Source organism: Dryobates pubescens, chromosome 5 (genome assembly GCF_014839835.1).
Source record: "Dryobates pubescens isolate bDryPub1 chromosome 5, bDryPub1.pri, whole genome shotgun sequence".
In the NCBI taxonomy this organism is placed as follows: domain Eukaryota; kingdom Metazoa; phylum Chordata; class Aves; order Piciformes; family Picidae; genus Dryobates; species Dryobates pubescens.
In genome coordinates this window covers 15,412,574-15,427,104 of record NC_071616.1, presented here as the reverse complement: position 1 = coordinate 15,427,104, position 14,531 = coordinate 15,412,574, and the positions used below count along the sequence as shown (strand labels likewise).

Here is a 14,531-nt window from a genome sequence, read left to right as displayed (position 1 = left end):
TGCTCCGAGGCAGGCTGGTGGCCACAAGGCAAATGCCATATCCCTTACAGACATCACCTAAACAGCAGATGGAGGCTTTTCCTTTATGGCCAGAAGCAGAGCTTGCAGCAGTGCAGGATGTTTGCCAGCTGCACAAGTGACAGGAGGGATGGAGGCTGAGGGAATGCATGGAATTCGACCGCAAGGATCCCTCTGCGACCCGAGGTGGGGGAAGGAGGAGGAGGAGGAGGTGGAGGAGGTCAGGCAGCCCACAGACGGTGCTGAAATGGGAACTGGCAGAGTTCCTTGACAGAGGATTTATAGATGTGCTTGATCCCACACTAGCCCCAGACCTGCTCCGGTGGTGGTTGTCTCCACACGCCCTTGCAGCAGAGTGGGGTTGGCAGGCTGGGTTTGGTGAGCACAAATCCGAAAGACAAAGGAAATCAACAACCCCAAATCAGCATATTCACAGCTCTCAGGTGCCTTGCTGGGGTTCACTGTCGGAGCAGCATCCAGCTGGATGCATCCCCAGGAAGCCTGGCTGATGTTATCCTCCAACCACTTATTACCCCAAGCAGCATCCACATCATTTCTCCTCATAGCTTAAATCAAAGGAGCTATCAAACTTCCTACTAAGCATCTTCTGCAGTAAGAGAGCCTGAGTCTGGGCAGGGACATGGGGAGGAGCGTGGGGACACGAATTCTCCTCTGAGCTGGCAGCTTCACCTTCCTCTTCATCCACCAGCAGAACCAAAACCGTCTCAGAAGCTAAACCTTGAGCCCTGAACCACACCAGTGCTCAGGCAGGGCCAGCACAAGGGGCAAATCTCCTCTCCATCCTTATATTCACTATGGCTGCTTCTCCACCTGAGCAATTGTGCATGTGGTTTGGTTTTGGTTTTTTTTTTGTTTTGCTTGAACTTTGGTTTGCAGTTAATTTACACTTTTTTTTTTTGCTTTATTGCCATATTTCTGATTGCTTTTTTTTTTCTTTCTGCTTCCTTTTCTTGGTTTGTTGTTTTTTTTCTCGCCTTGCCATCTACAGCCAGGCTATGTAAGAGACTTGGTAAGTGACAGCAACAATAAAATTAAGCTAAATTTAAGCTAAAACTTAAAATAGTTTAGAATCTCTGTAGTTGGAGAGCAGCAATGAAAAAAAACCACCAACAACCACTAACAAAACCCAACCTTCCCCCCACCCCCTGGTGAAATTTGGGCCCTGTTTGGTTTTTGTAATGGTCCCCAGTGATTTCTGCTGCGAAACTGGAAACCCTACACCAGAAATTTGCTCACATCCTGCGTCTTCAACTAACTGAGGCCAAGTGGCTCTTTGCCTCCAGACAGCACAGATCTATATTTGCTTTTATATGTCTGGAGATGGGAGGCAGAAGCAGCTCCTCGCTGCTCAGCCATGGCTGCAGGCTTTGAGCAGCCATAGCTGAAAAGAGAGTAGCCGTTACTGATTGTGGTGTTTGTAACCGTGCTGCCTCCCAAACGCCTCCCCAGTCACTACCCCTTCCTGTGACGAGCCGGGATGCCCCTAACAAAGCCGCTCGGCTAAAGCTGGTGTGTCTCGCCACCCTCAGATCACAGCACGCATCCTGGAAGCCCACCAGAACGTCGCTCAGATGAGTCTGATCGAAGCCAAGATGAGATTCATTCAGGCTTGGCAGTCGCTGCCCGAGTTCGGCATCACGCATTTCATCGCCAGGTTGGTGGGGTCACAGCAGGGGCAGGTGGATGGGTGAAGGACCACCGTACCTGAAATGTAGGACACTGGGGGAGTGGCTGGAAAGCTGCCTGGCAGGAAAGGACCTGGAGGTGCTGGTTGACAGCCGGCTGAAGATGAGCCAGGGTGTGCCCAGCTGGCCAAGAAGGCCACCAGCACCCTGGCCTGGACCCTCAGCACTAGTGTGGCCAGCAGGAATAGGGATGTGATTGACCCCCTGTACTCAGCACTGGTGAGGCTACACCTCATGTACTGGGTTCAGTTTTGGGCCTCTCACTCCAAGAAGGACATTGTGGTGCTGGAGTGGGTGCAGAGAATGGCAGTGAAGCTGGGGAAAGGTCTGGAGAACAGGTCTGGTGAGGAGCAGCTGAGAGAACTGGGGTTGTTTAGTCCGGAGAAAAGGAGGCTGAGGGGAGACCTCATTGCTCTCTACAACTCCCTGAAAGGAGGTTGGAGCCGGGTGGGGGTTGGTCTCTTCTCCCTAGTATCAGGTGATAGATGGAAAGGAAATGGTCTCAAGTTGCACCAGGGGAGGTTCAGGTTGGACATCAAGAAAAATTTCCTTCCTGCCAGAGTGGTCAGGCATTGGAACAGGCTGCCCAGGGAGGTGGTGGAGTCGCTGTCCCTGGAGATGTTCAAGAAACTTGTGGGCATGGCACTTTAGGACATGTTTAATGGCCATGGTGGTGTTGGGTTGATGGTTGGACTCTGACCTTAGAGGTCTTTCCCAACCCACACCATTCTGTGATTCTCTAAACACGTGGCACATCCTGAGCTGCAGGCCTTGTGCTGACACTGAAACGAGAAGCTGGAATTCCATCAGCATACAAACCCCCCTGAACTGGGCTGCCTGGGCTGCTGAACACCCCGGGGGCCGCTGGGGACCGCCGGGCGCCGCGGGCAGGCAGTCACTGATCCCTTGCCATGCCGCAGGTTCCAGGGGGGCAAGAAGGAGGAGCTGATCGGCATCGCCTACAACCGACTGATCCGCATGGACGCCAGCACCGGTGACGCCCTCAAAACCTGGAGGTTCAGCAACATGAAGCAGTGGAATGTCAACTGGGAGATTAAAATGGTGAGCTGGTGCCGGGCGCCTCAGCGGCTTCCCCAGCCCGCCTCGCCCGAGGCAGGCGCTGCTCTCGCGCTTCACGAGGGTCACCTCCTGCGCTGCCTTTTCAGAGGTCAAGGTTTCCCTTCGCCACTTCCAAAAACGGGCCGAGGGTGAGGTTCAGCAAAGCCAGGTGCTGGCCCTGCCCTGGCATCACAGCCCAGGAACACTCCAGGCTTGGGGCAGAGTGGCTGGAAACTGCCCAGTGGAAAAGGACCTGGGGGTGTTGGTTGACAGTCAGCTGAAGATGAGCCAGTGCGTGCCCAGGTGGCCAAGAAGGCCACCAGCACCCTGGTCTGGACCCTCAGCAATAGTGTGGCCAGCAGGAGTAGGGATGTGATTGACCCCCTGTACTCAGCACTGATGAGGCCACACCTCATGTGCTGGGTTCAGGTTTGGGCCTCTCACTCCAAGAAGGACATTGGGGTGCTGGAGTGGGTTCAGAGAAGGGCAACAAATCTGGAGAAAGATCTGGAGAAAGGTCTGGAGAACAGGTCTGGTGAGGAGCAGCTGAGGGAACTGGGGGTGTTTGGTCTGGAGAAAAGGAGGCTGAGGGGAGCCCTCTTTGCTCTCTACAACTCCCTAAAAGGAGGCTGGAGCTAGGTGGGGGTTGGTCTCTTCTCCCAAGGAACAAGTAGTAGAATGAGAAGAAATGGTCAGATTGTGCAAGGGGAGGTTTAGGTTGGACATGAGGAACAATTTCTTACCCCAAAGGCTCATCAAGCCCTGGAACAGGCTGGCCAGGGTAGTGGTGGGTCCCCATCCCTGGAGGCATTTAAAAGCTCTGTAGATGTGATGCTGAGGGACATGGTTTGGTGGTGAGCTGGCAGTGCTGGGTTAATGGTTGGACTCTGTGGTCTTTAGGTCTTTTCCAGCCTAAACAATTCTATGATTCTAAAGCATGTCCCATCCCTCTCTGCTAACATAATATAGTTTCTCCTCCCTTCTCTTTCACCCTCCTTGGAGATCTAAAGGTTTCTTCCAACCAAAATGATTCTGTGTAGCTGGGGTTATTGTAAAAAAATCCAGCAGAGCTCACCCTAACACTTGGTGGAATGGAGTTAGACCCTGAAAAGGCAGAAGAAAGCCCTGAATCTTTCTTTATTGGAGCTGTTTCCCCCTCTCTGAACACCCACTGAAAGGCACTGAAATAAAACCAAGCATCAGAACGAGTGCTCAGGCTGGATCTTAACCAGGAACATCAATGTGCTGGGCTCCATCCACACTGAAATTGCTTTTCTTTGCAGTACAGCTGAAAACTTTGATGTAAGGAACAAAAAGCAACAGCAGAGCCTTCTCTGGGTTCCAAGATGGGCTTTCACCCAACTGTTCTGTTTGGATGCACAAACTTTCTGTACTCCTCGTTGGCTGAACACCTCATTAAAATCACCAGGGATCCATGGAGGATGTTCTCCTGTGGTTTGTGGCTCCAGAAGTGTTGCTGGTGAAATTATTCAGCTTCCCCTCTGCTTTGTTCTGACCCAGTTGCAAGCCCCAGTATCACAATTACGCAGCTTGGATACTCTGGTAGGAATCCCCCTCCCTCCTGCAGAGCTGTCAGTGATGAGAGGACAAAAAAAAATAAGGGGCAGCAATAAATGGAGACTGCCTTCAGTCACTGCACAGTGAGCTCCCCAGCCCCCACGAGGCATTTCTGTGGCCAAACTTTAACTTACAAAACCAGAATCAGCTCAGGGAGATAACTGGAAAGAAATTCCAGGTCTGTGCCTGGTTTCTGTTGCTCCTGGAGCAACAGAGATGTCACCACATGCTCAGCACCAGAGGTGGAAACACACTTGGGAATAAAAGGTGTGATAATAATGTAAATAAATAAATGGATTAGTAAATTTTACCATTAAAAAAAAAAAGCAATGAAAGGTTTTCCTGTGTCTAAGCCTTTGTACTATAGTCATTGCCTCATAGAATCACAAAGTGTCCTAAGTTGGAAGAGACCCCTGAGGATCGTTGGTCCCGATCCTCCCTTGGTACCAGCAGAGGTGAGGGGCTGACCTGCTGGAAAGCAGCTTGGCAGAGAAGGACCTGGGAGGGCTGGTTCACCATGAGCCGGCAATGCACCCTCATGGCCAAGAAGGCCAACAGTATTTTGGGTGCAAGTATGTAGGAACAAGTTCTTCACTATGAGGTTTGTGGATCACTGGAACAGGTTGCCCAGGGAGGTGGTTGAGGCCCCACCCCTGGAGATATTCAAAGTGAGGCTCAACGAGGCCCTGGGCAACCTGATCTAGTTGGGGATGTCCCTGCTGACTGTGGGGAGGTGGGACTAAGCGACCTTTGGAGGTCCCTTCCAGCCTGGGCCATTCTGTGATTCTATTCTATGATTCTGTTTTGGGGTGCAGTCATAACGGAGTGACCAGCAGGTCAAGGGAAGTTCTCCTCCCCTTCTGTTCTGCTCTGATGAAGCCTTATCTGGAGGACTGGGTGCAGTTCTGGGGCTGCCCAGTTCAAGAGAGACAGGGAACCACTGGAGAGAGTGCAGCAGAGGCTACAAAGATGCTGAGGGACCTGGAGTATCTCTGTGAGAAGGAAAGGCTGAGAGACCTGGGGCTGTTTAGCCTAGAAAAGAGCAGCCTCAAAGGGGATCTTCTCAGTGCTCAGCAAGAGCTAAGTGGCGAGGGGGGACACATGACACAAGAGAAGGGGGCCACGCTCTTTCCAGTGGTTGCCCAGTAAGGACAGGGGGCAATGGGCACAAACTGGAACCCAGGAGGTTCCATCTGACCAAGAGGGAAAATTCCTTTGGTGTGAGGGTACTGGAGCCCTGGGGCAGGCTCCAGTCTGAAGTCTGAAGTCTCCTCTGGAGAGATTCAAAACCCACCTGGAGAGGACATTGTGATGCTGGACAACCTGCTGGGGGTGGCCCTGCTTTACGGGGGTGGTTAGACTAGAAGATCTCCAGCAGTCCTTTCCAACCCTCACCAGTCTGGGATTCTGTGACTTGCTCAGGAAAGAGTGGTGCCTGGGGATATGGTTTAGGGGTGAACCTTGTAGAGTAGGGTGATTGGTTGGACTTGGTGGTCCTGAGGGTCTTTTGCAACCGGAATGTTTCTGGGATTCTGTGAAGGGAACAGTCCTCTCGGTTGAGAGGAAAGGCAAATGAGGCAGACAGGAAGAGCAGGTGTGAGTGTGAGGCCCTTGGGAAGCCGCCAGTGAGGCTGACACCCGCCCCCGCCGCCATTTTGTCCCCGCAGGTGACAGTGGAGTTCGCAGACGACGTCCGCGTGTCCTTCATCTGCACGGAGGTGGATTGCAAGGTGGTTCACGAGTTCATCGGTGGCTACATCTTCCTGTCGACGCGAGCCAAGGACCAGAACGAGAGCCTGGACGAGGAGATGTTCTACAAACTGACCAGCGGCTGGGTGTGAGCCCCGGCCGCTGCACCCCCAGAGGAAACCTCGCCGCCAGAGTCCTATTTAACATTCAACAGCTGTTCTTTGAGATGTGCTGCTTAATAAAAGTAAGCTTGAAATGTATCTTTTTTTAATTTTTACTGTATTTTTGTTTGTTTTTTAACCCGGAGAAGTCGGGGGGTTCCCTCTTGCATTGCCTGCCCAGTTAATCCCTGTGCACTAACGAGCACTTCTCTTAACTTTGCTGTAACAAAGAGACTCGTGTCTGGGCCAGGTGGACCACGCCGGTGGTATTCAGATACCTGCATCCAAAGGGGCAGATCAGGATGAGATTATTTTTTTTGTGACTGACTGAAAACAGCCAATTTTCTAAGAGAACTCGAAGCCATCTTCTACAGCCAGCCAGGGCTCGACCTATATGAAGTCTATTTATCATGTTTAGCGCATGAGTGTTCGCTTTCCTTTGGGTTTTTTTGGTTGGGTTTGTGGTTTTTTTTTTGGTTTATTCTGTACATTTGACCTGTTTTGAAGTCATCCCCCACCTGTAAGTAGAGCTTCCATCTTTCTCCTCCCACACTACGTGCCCCAGGACTCCGCTGTTAAGCGAGCTGCCCGGACGTGGCTTTGAAGGCGGTCGCGTGTGGCCTCGCAAGGCGACCCGTCTGTTAGAGCTCGGGTTTTATTTGTTAAAGGTGCCTTTTGATAATCACTTATATTGTCCTTTTGGTCTCATTTTGCTTCCATTTTAAATGTTTGTTTTATTTTTACACCACCTTGTATGCTTGACACTTTGTTAGTACCTTCTTTTTCAGCAGCATAGCCACTTCTTCTGCCTACGATACGCAAACCTTTTTCGTTACGATATGAAGTCAGAGGTCTATGAAGTATAATAAGGGTTTTGTTTTGTGTGTAACTAATGTAAAAAAAAAAAAACAAACCCACAACACAACAACAAAAACCAAAAAAAAAAAAACCACCACAGATTTTTATAAAACTGTACAGTTTTTTTTTAACTGCTCTCACAAGCCAGCTTAGAATTATCAGCATAGATCAGCATTAACTGTTAGGATGCCTGTAAGGAGTGTGGGGAGTCACCAAAATACCATCCCCCTACCCACCCCCCCAGCAAAACCCCTCAGTTTCAACCCAGGAAATTTTTATCTCAGTCAACTAGGATTCCAGAGCTGTGCCACAAAGCCCTCCATAGCCCTCCCCAGGGCCAGGACCTCCCTGTTCGCTAAGGCAGCGCCGCAGTAAGGCAGACGAGGAGGGGAGCTCCTGCCCCACCTGGTGCCGGGGAATCACCAGTGTTGCGTTCCTGTAGTCTGTGGTGACAAGGTTATGTACAAATGCATTTTATTTTAAATAAAAGTCAAATCTTTTATTTAATACTCAGCTGCTTGCTCCTGGTTTCTGTGGGTTGTGCTCCTGGGTTTGGTGGTTCCGCTGCGCTGTGGCAGGACAGCTCTCCCGTGTGACCCAACCACCCTGTGTGCCCTGCCGCTGCCTCGTCCCAGGCTTGCCAAAACAAGAGAATCAAAGGATGGGTTAGGCTGGAGAGGAGCTTAAAGATCCTCTAGTTCCAGCCCCGCTGCACTGAGCACCTGCCACTAGACCAGGTTGCTCAAAGCCTCATCCAACCTGGCCTTGAACACCTCCAGGGAGGGGGCATCCACAACCTCCCTGGGCAGCCTGTTCCAGTGTCTCACCACCCTCACTGGAAAGAATTTCTTCCTAACATCCAGTTTAAATCTGCCCTCCTCCAGCTTCAATCCATTCCCCCTCGTCCTATCACTATCTATAAAAAGTCCCTCCCCAGCTCTTCTGTAGCCTCCTCTAGGTACTGGAAGGCCACAAGAAGGTCTCCCCAGAGCCTTCTACAGGCTGAACAGCCCCACACTCTCAGCCTGACCTCACAGCAGAGGGCCTCCAGCCCTCCCATCATTGTTGTGGCCTCCTCTGGCCTCTCTCCAGCTTATGGTTGGCTTGGACCTCCAGGTGCATGGGGGACAGAGGGGAGCAGGAGAAAGCATCACCTGCAGCATTTTCCCTGGGTGCAAGCTGAATTTGCTTCACTCGGAGGAAATTATTCATGTCCCCAGCACCACTGCTGCATTTCTGCAGAGATCTTCCTTGCCTCACATGCTTTGGGGCAGGCTGCACCCTTGCTCCATAAACACAAGGTGAAGAGGTGGCTCAGTGATGCCAAGTGATTCCTCCCACTCCTTGGTCCCACCTCAAATGGGACTGCAGCCAGGGCAGAGGTGTGCTCAGGACCTGTTATGGAGCCTCCCAGCCCAGCCCCGTGCCCACGGGCTCGTTCTTTTGGGTGCTGGCAGCTCCTGGCTGCCTGGCAAGTCCAGGCGGTCCCAGGAGGCAGGAGAACGTGCACGGTCCTGGCAGGCAGCACCAGGGTTTGGCTGGATGAGAGAGCAAGTGAGGCACAGCCATAAAAACCTGCCTGGCCTGGAACAGCACTGAAGCCAGGCGTGTGATGGGCATGGCTCGCCAGAAAGTATTTACCTCTATTTCACAGCCTGAGGGTATGCAGGGCAGGGAGGTGTAAGGTGGAAAGGAAAGGTGGGGCAGGCAACATAGAATGGTTTGGGTTGGAAGGGACCATACAGATCACCTAGTTCCAACACCCCCTACCACGGGCAGGGACACCTTCCACTGGACCAGGTTGCTCAAAGCCTCATCCAACCTGGCCTTGAACACCTCCAGGGAGGGGGCATCCACAACCTCCCTGGGCAACCTGTTCCAGTGTCTCACCACCCTCACTGGAAAGAATTTCCTAGTATCCAGAGAAGATCATAGAATCCATCAGGTTAGAGGGAACCCTCAAAGGTCATCTATTCCAACCCCTCCTGCAGTGAGCAGGAACATCTGCAACTAGATCAGGTTGCTCAGGGCCCCAGCAAGTTTGACCTTGAATATCTCTAGGGATGGGGCTTCAACCACATCTCTGGGCAACCTCTTCCACCATTCTCATGGGAAAGGGAGGGACGTTTTACGAGGACTTGTTGTGACAGAATGAGGGGGAATGGCTTGAAGCTGGAAGAGGGCAGATTTAGACTGAAGATTTGGAAGAAATTCTTTCCAGTGAGGGTGGTGAGACACTGGAACAGGTTGCCCAGGGAGGCTGTGGATGCCCCCTCCCTGGAGGTGTTCAAGGCCAGGTTGGATGAGGCTTTGAGCAACCTGGTCTAGTGGAAGGTGTCCCTGCCTGTGGCAGTGTAGGGGGTTCCAGCACTCTGCTACACTGACTGGGGCCCAGCTTTGCAGCTGGGGGAGGTGGTGAGGCAGGAAATCCTGAGCAGAGAAGCTGAGGAGGTCGAGGAAGGGGCATGGGAAGGCAGAAGCAGTTTGTGACTGCAGATCTTCCCTGCATGGCCCCCCTCAAGGATGGGAGCTGGGGGAAGCTGGGTGGGAAATTGCAGGAGGCTGAGAAGCAGTGAGAGTCACAGGGTGCTTTGAGAGGCTCCAAAGGAGACTGGTGGGTTTTCTGGCATGTTTTTCCTTTCTCCTTGGATGAAAAGATGCAAATGGGAAATGAGCTGTTGGAATGGAGGGGGCAGAGGAATGAAATATCTGTGGTTTACCTAAAGTCTGGAGAAACACCAGATCAAACAGAGCACAAAGGCAAGCTCAGGGCTGGCCAGCACGGGTGGGAGCAGTCACACACCAAGTATGGACACCAGCATAAGGTGGGAGCACAAGCAGCATGTTGGCTTGGGGAGGGGAGCTGATAGAGCTGGAGCCCACGGGAAGGGATGGATTGTCCACCCCAGGGACAGGCAGCATGAGGACAAGGAGGACCATAGCTGTCTGCTCTGCTGATCTTCCTGTAGTCATCAGACATTACCGGTGGGATGCTGCCACGTCAAAACAGGAGCTGGTGGGTGCAAAAGGTCTCCAATGATGTGCTAGAGAGAGGTGTTGGAGATCATGTGGATTTGAGAGTGTTCTAGGTGACCCTGCTCTAGCAAGAGGCTTGCACTAGATGATCTCCAGAGATGGCTTCCAACTCCCACCACTCTGTGTTTGGGCATTAAAGCCAGTGACAGAGGATGAGGAGGGTCTCAGCAAGCCAAGGCAATGCAAACCTCAGCTCCTGTGGGCCTCTGCAGTACCAGCACTGAATGAAGATGTGGAGCATTAGTCTGCTGAGGCAGTGAAATATGGCTGTGGTTGACCCTTCTGGGTAACTGAAAAAAAAAAGTACACCAAATTAAAAAGTCTCCAGAGAAGGAGACCTCTCTGGGCAGTCTGCTCCAAGGCTCCAGCACCCTCACAGCAAAGGAGTTTCTCCTCATGTTGAGATGGAACTTCCTGTGTGCCAGTTTGCATCCATTGTCCCTTGTCCTATCACAGGACACCACTGAAAAAAAACTGGCACCACCTTCTTGACATCCACCCCTCAGGTATGTATGAACATTGACAAGCTCTCCTCCCAGTCTTCTCTTTTCAAGAAGGACATTATGGGGATGGTAGGTCAGAGCCAACAGAGCTCTTAAACCCCAGTTGAACGCATGCAGCTGATAGAGATGCCTGAAGATGGGATTCCTCCAGCCCTACAACAGCAAGGAGGACCAGGGGGATAGATGCCCCTTCTCTGCTGACCCTGCTGCAGGACCTTGGAAGGAGGGGAAAGGAAAAAATAAATCACTTCAGTGAAAGGTCTTGATGCAAACCGGCTGCTGGGGGGAGATTCCAGTTTGCTGGAGGCAGGGAGGGGCTTTGCACGCCTGAGCAAAGGCTGGGGGTGGGCTGGGATCCCTGCGGCTTTTTAAGCCCCTGGTAACTCAATACCTGGCAGATGGGCAAGTCACAGAGAGGTCCTAAAGCAGGAACAGAGCCCTGTACTTGGGGGAGACCTGCAGACCCACAGGGAATTTAACAACAAAGGAAAATAGGAAACATCTCCAAAAGAGGGCTGCAGAAAGGAGCAGGCTGAGAGCCACCCAGCCTGGGTATGAATGTGAGTCGATGGAAAGAGACCTGGGGAAGCTGTTTGGTTTGGGGGGGCAAACCCACAAAATAGCCCCCAAGCATTACCACAAGGAGATGAGTTGTTGCCTGCAGCTGGGACACAGCACAGCATGGGGCTGGATTCTGGAAACCCCCACTCACAATGGTCTGGGTTGGAAGGGACCTTACAGATCATCTAATTCCAACCCCCACCACCACCATGGGCAGGGACACCTTCCACTAGACCAGGTTGCTCAAGGTCTCATTCAGCCTGGCCTTCAACACCTCCAGAGAAGGGGGCATCCACAACCTCCCTGGGCAACCTGTTCCAGTGTCTCACCACCCTCACTGGAAAGAATTGCTTCCTAACATCCAGTCTAAATCTACCCTCCTCGGGCTTCAATCCATTCCCCCTCATTCTTTCACAACACGGCCTTGTGAAAAATCCCTCCCCAGCTTTCTTGTAGCCCCCTTCAGGTTCTGGAAGGCTGCTGTAAGGTCTCCTTAGAGCCCTTTCTTCTCCAGGCTGACCAGCTCCAGCTCTCAGCCTGCCTGCATAGGTGAAATGTTACTCGTTGTTAAACTCCTGCTGTGGCATGGCCACCCCAGGCAGGAGGGCTTGTCCACAGTGGGCAGGGGCTCAAGAAAGCTCCTAAAATGTATCTGTAGTAAAACCAAGCTGGATGAGTCAGCTGAGTATCTCAGGAAGTATGCTGGGGACTTTCCAGCCATTGGGCTGGGAAGGGGCTCCTGGGTGGTCCAGTTCCCTGGGATCAGCTGAGTGCAAAGGCAACTCCTTAAATACAAAACACTGGGATCCCATACTGGTGGAGATTGGAAGGGACCTCTGGAGACATCTAGTCCAACACCCCTGCTAAAGCAGGGGAACCCACAGCACATTGCCCAGGATCACAATGTCCAGGTAGGTTTGGAATCTCTCCAGGGAGGGAGACTCCACAGCCTCTCTGGGCAGCCTGCTCCAGGGCTCCAGCACCCTCAGAGGAATGCACCCCAGGACACCTTTGGCCTACTCGGCTGACAGAGCACAGTGCTGGCTCATGGTGAACTTCTCCACCAGCACTCCCAGGTCCTTCTCCAGAAAGCTGCTTTCCAGCAGGTCACCCCTCACCTGTACTGGTGCAGGGATTATTCCTCCCCAGGTGCAGGACCCTACACTTGCCCTTGTTGAACTTCATGAGGTTGCCCTCCAACCAACTTTCCAGATTGCCCAGGTGTCACTGAATGACAGCACAGCCTGATGGAGGGTCAGCCAATCCTCCCAGTTTGGAATCATCAGCAAACTGGATCAGGATCCACTCTGCCCCTTCATCCAGGTACTCAGACCACGGTGGGGATGCGAGTGCCTTCCCCCACCTCAGCCAACCCCTCCTAGCTTCTCATTTGGTCAAGCACTGCATGGCCAGGAGCCTGGTGAACCCATCAGGGATGGGATCATCAGCATCTTCCGCCCTGCCCTGCCCTGCTTGCTGCATAGTCTTGTGGAGAGGGCCTCTAGGCAACCAGTGCCACCAGGGATTCACCCAGCAGTGACCAAGGATGCAGGAAACCCAGACCAGGCGTCTCCACCACCGGCCAGAGACGAAACCACACGCAGAAGTGAGCTGCCTGCTTCAGTCTGGCTGCCGAGAACCCCTCTCTCCCTGGGTGTTGTAACCCTTGTCTCCAGTGCAGGAAAGGATGGTGATGAGCCAAAGCCCTCAGTGATGGCACCAATTTGGATATGAGAAGTGGTTTCATCAGCCTAATTAAATTCTGACTGAGTGATGGCCACGCTCACGCAGCTCAAAACCTTTCTGGAAACCAGTGGGGGTTTGATTTGTTGGCTTTAAGTACCATAAAAGCACTGGAAGCTTTTACTTGTGGCACCAAGGCACTAAAGAGATAAAAGATCTATAAATATCTACTGGATGTTATGGATTAAAAAGCAAGAAGTGCTTCTTTTCCCGTAAGCTCCGGAGCAGCGTGCTCTGGGCAATCTATCCTCATGCCTGCTCCCCTTCTGATTGGCACCCCAGCCCCTCCTTTGAAATCACACAACCACAGAGTTGGTTTGGTTGGGAAAGACCTCTAAGACCACTGAGGCCAGCCATCAACCTAACACCACCATGGCCACTAAACCATGGCCCTGAGTGTCATGTCCACACATTTCTTCAACACCTCCAAGGATGGTGACTCCACCACCTCCCTGGGCAGCCTGTTCCAATGCCTGACCACTCTTGCAGGGAAGACATTGTTCCTAATAGCCAACCTAATCCTCCCCTGGCACAGTTTCACAGAGAGAGTTGTTAGCCATTGGAATGGGAGGTGGTGGAGTCACCATCCCTGGAGGTGTTCAAGAAGGGACTGGACGTGGCACTTGGTGCCATGGTTTAGTGGTCATGAGGTCTGTGGTGACAGATTGGACTTGATGATCTTTGAGGTCTCTTCCAGCCTTGATGATTCTGTGATTCTATCACCTGATGCTAGGGAGAAGAGACCAACCCCCACCTGCCTCCAATCTCCTTTCAGGGAGTTGTAGAGAGCCAGAAGGTTTTCCCTCATCCTCCTTTTCTCCAGACTGAACAGCCTCAGGTGCTCCTCACCAGACCTGTTCTCCAGACCCTTCACCAGCTTCACTGGACACGCTCCAGCATCTCAGTGTCCTTCTTGGAGAGAGAACACCAAAACTGAACCCAGTATTTGAGATGTGGCCTCACCAGTGCAGAGCCTTCCTACTCTCCAGCAGATCAACACTCCCACCCCATTTAGTGTCATCTGCAGACTCACTGAGGGTGCCCTTGACCCCCTCACCCGGATCATTGACAAAGATATTAAAGGGAACTGGCCCCAGCACTGAGCCCTGGGGAGCACCACTGGTGACCAGCTGCCAACTGGAGTTAACTCCAAATCTCCTGCATCCCTCCAGCTGCTCCACATATTTCAAGCTTCAGCCTTCCCCACCCTCCTCCCCCAAACTGCTCCTTGGGTTTCTCTGAAGCTTCCTGTCTGGTTTTTATAACTGCAGAACACAAATCATGGGGACTTTTCCCAGGGTTATTGAGGCCACAGGTCAGGGGTGCAGATCTGGACCTTCCCCTTGCTGGGAGCTGGGAACAGCTGTGATGGGGGAGGGAGGAGGTGGGAAACACCAGTTTAATAAGAAATAAAACCCCAACATGCCAAATTCACCCCCCAAAAAGCTGATAGCGAGCTTACATTGTTTTGATCATTCATAGAATCATGGAATTGTTTGGGTCAGAAGGGACCTTAAATATCAGCCAATTCAAACTCCCCTGTTGTGGACAGGGACACCTTCCACTAGACCAGGTTGGTCTGATCCACATAAAAGGCTGCATGCAGCATTTGCACTTTC

The 14,531-nt window shown here is 52.2% G+C and overlaps 1 protein-coding gene across 1 annotated transcript in view; it reads left to right on the top strand.

Moving 5' to 3' along the window:
* Positions 1-6,338, top strand: part of FERMT2 (FERM domain containing kindlin 2) — a 67,177-nt gene extending 60,839 nt beyond the window's left edge. Inside the window, exons 13-16 of the mRNA XM_054161661.1 lie at positions 1,028-1,048; positions 1,569-1,693; positions 2,645-2,786; positions 6,029-6,338. Coding sequence (XP_054017636.1) covers positions 1,028-1,048; positions 1,569-1,693; positions 2,645-2,786; positions 6,029-6,202 — 462 coding nt within the window. The 3' untranslated portion in view covers positions 6,203-6,338. The remainder of the gene's footprint in view (positions 1-1,027; positions 1,049-1,568; positions 1,694-2,644; positions 2,787-6,028) is intronic.
* Positions 6,339-14,531: the final 8,193 nt, after the last annotated feature.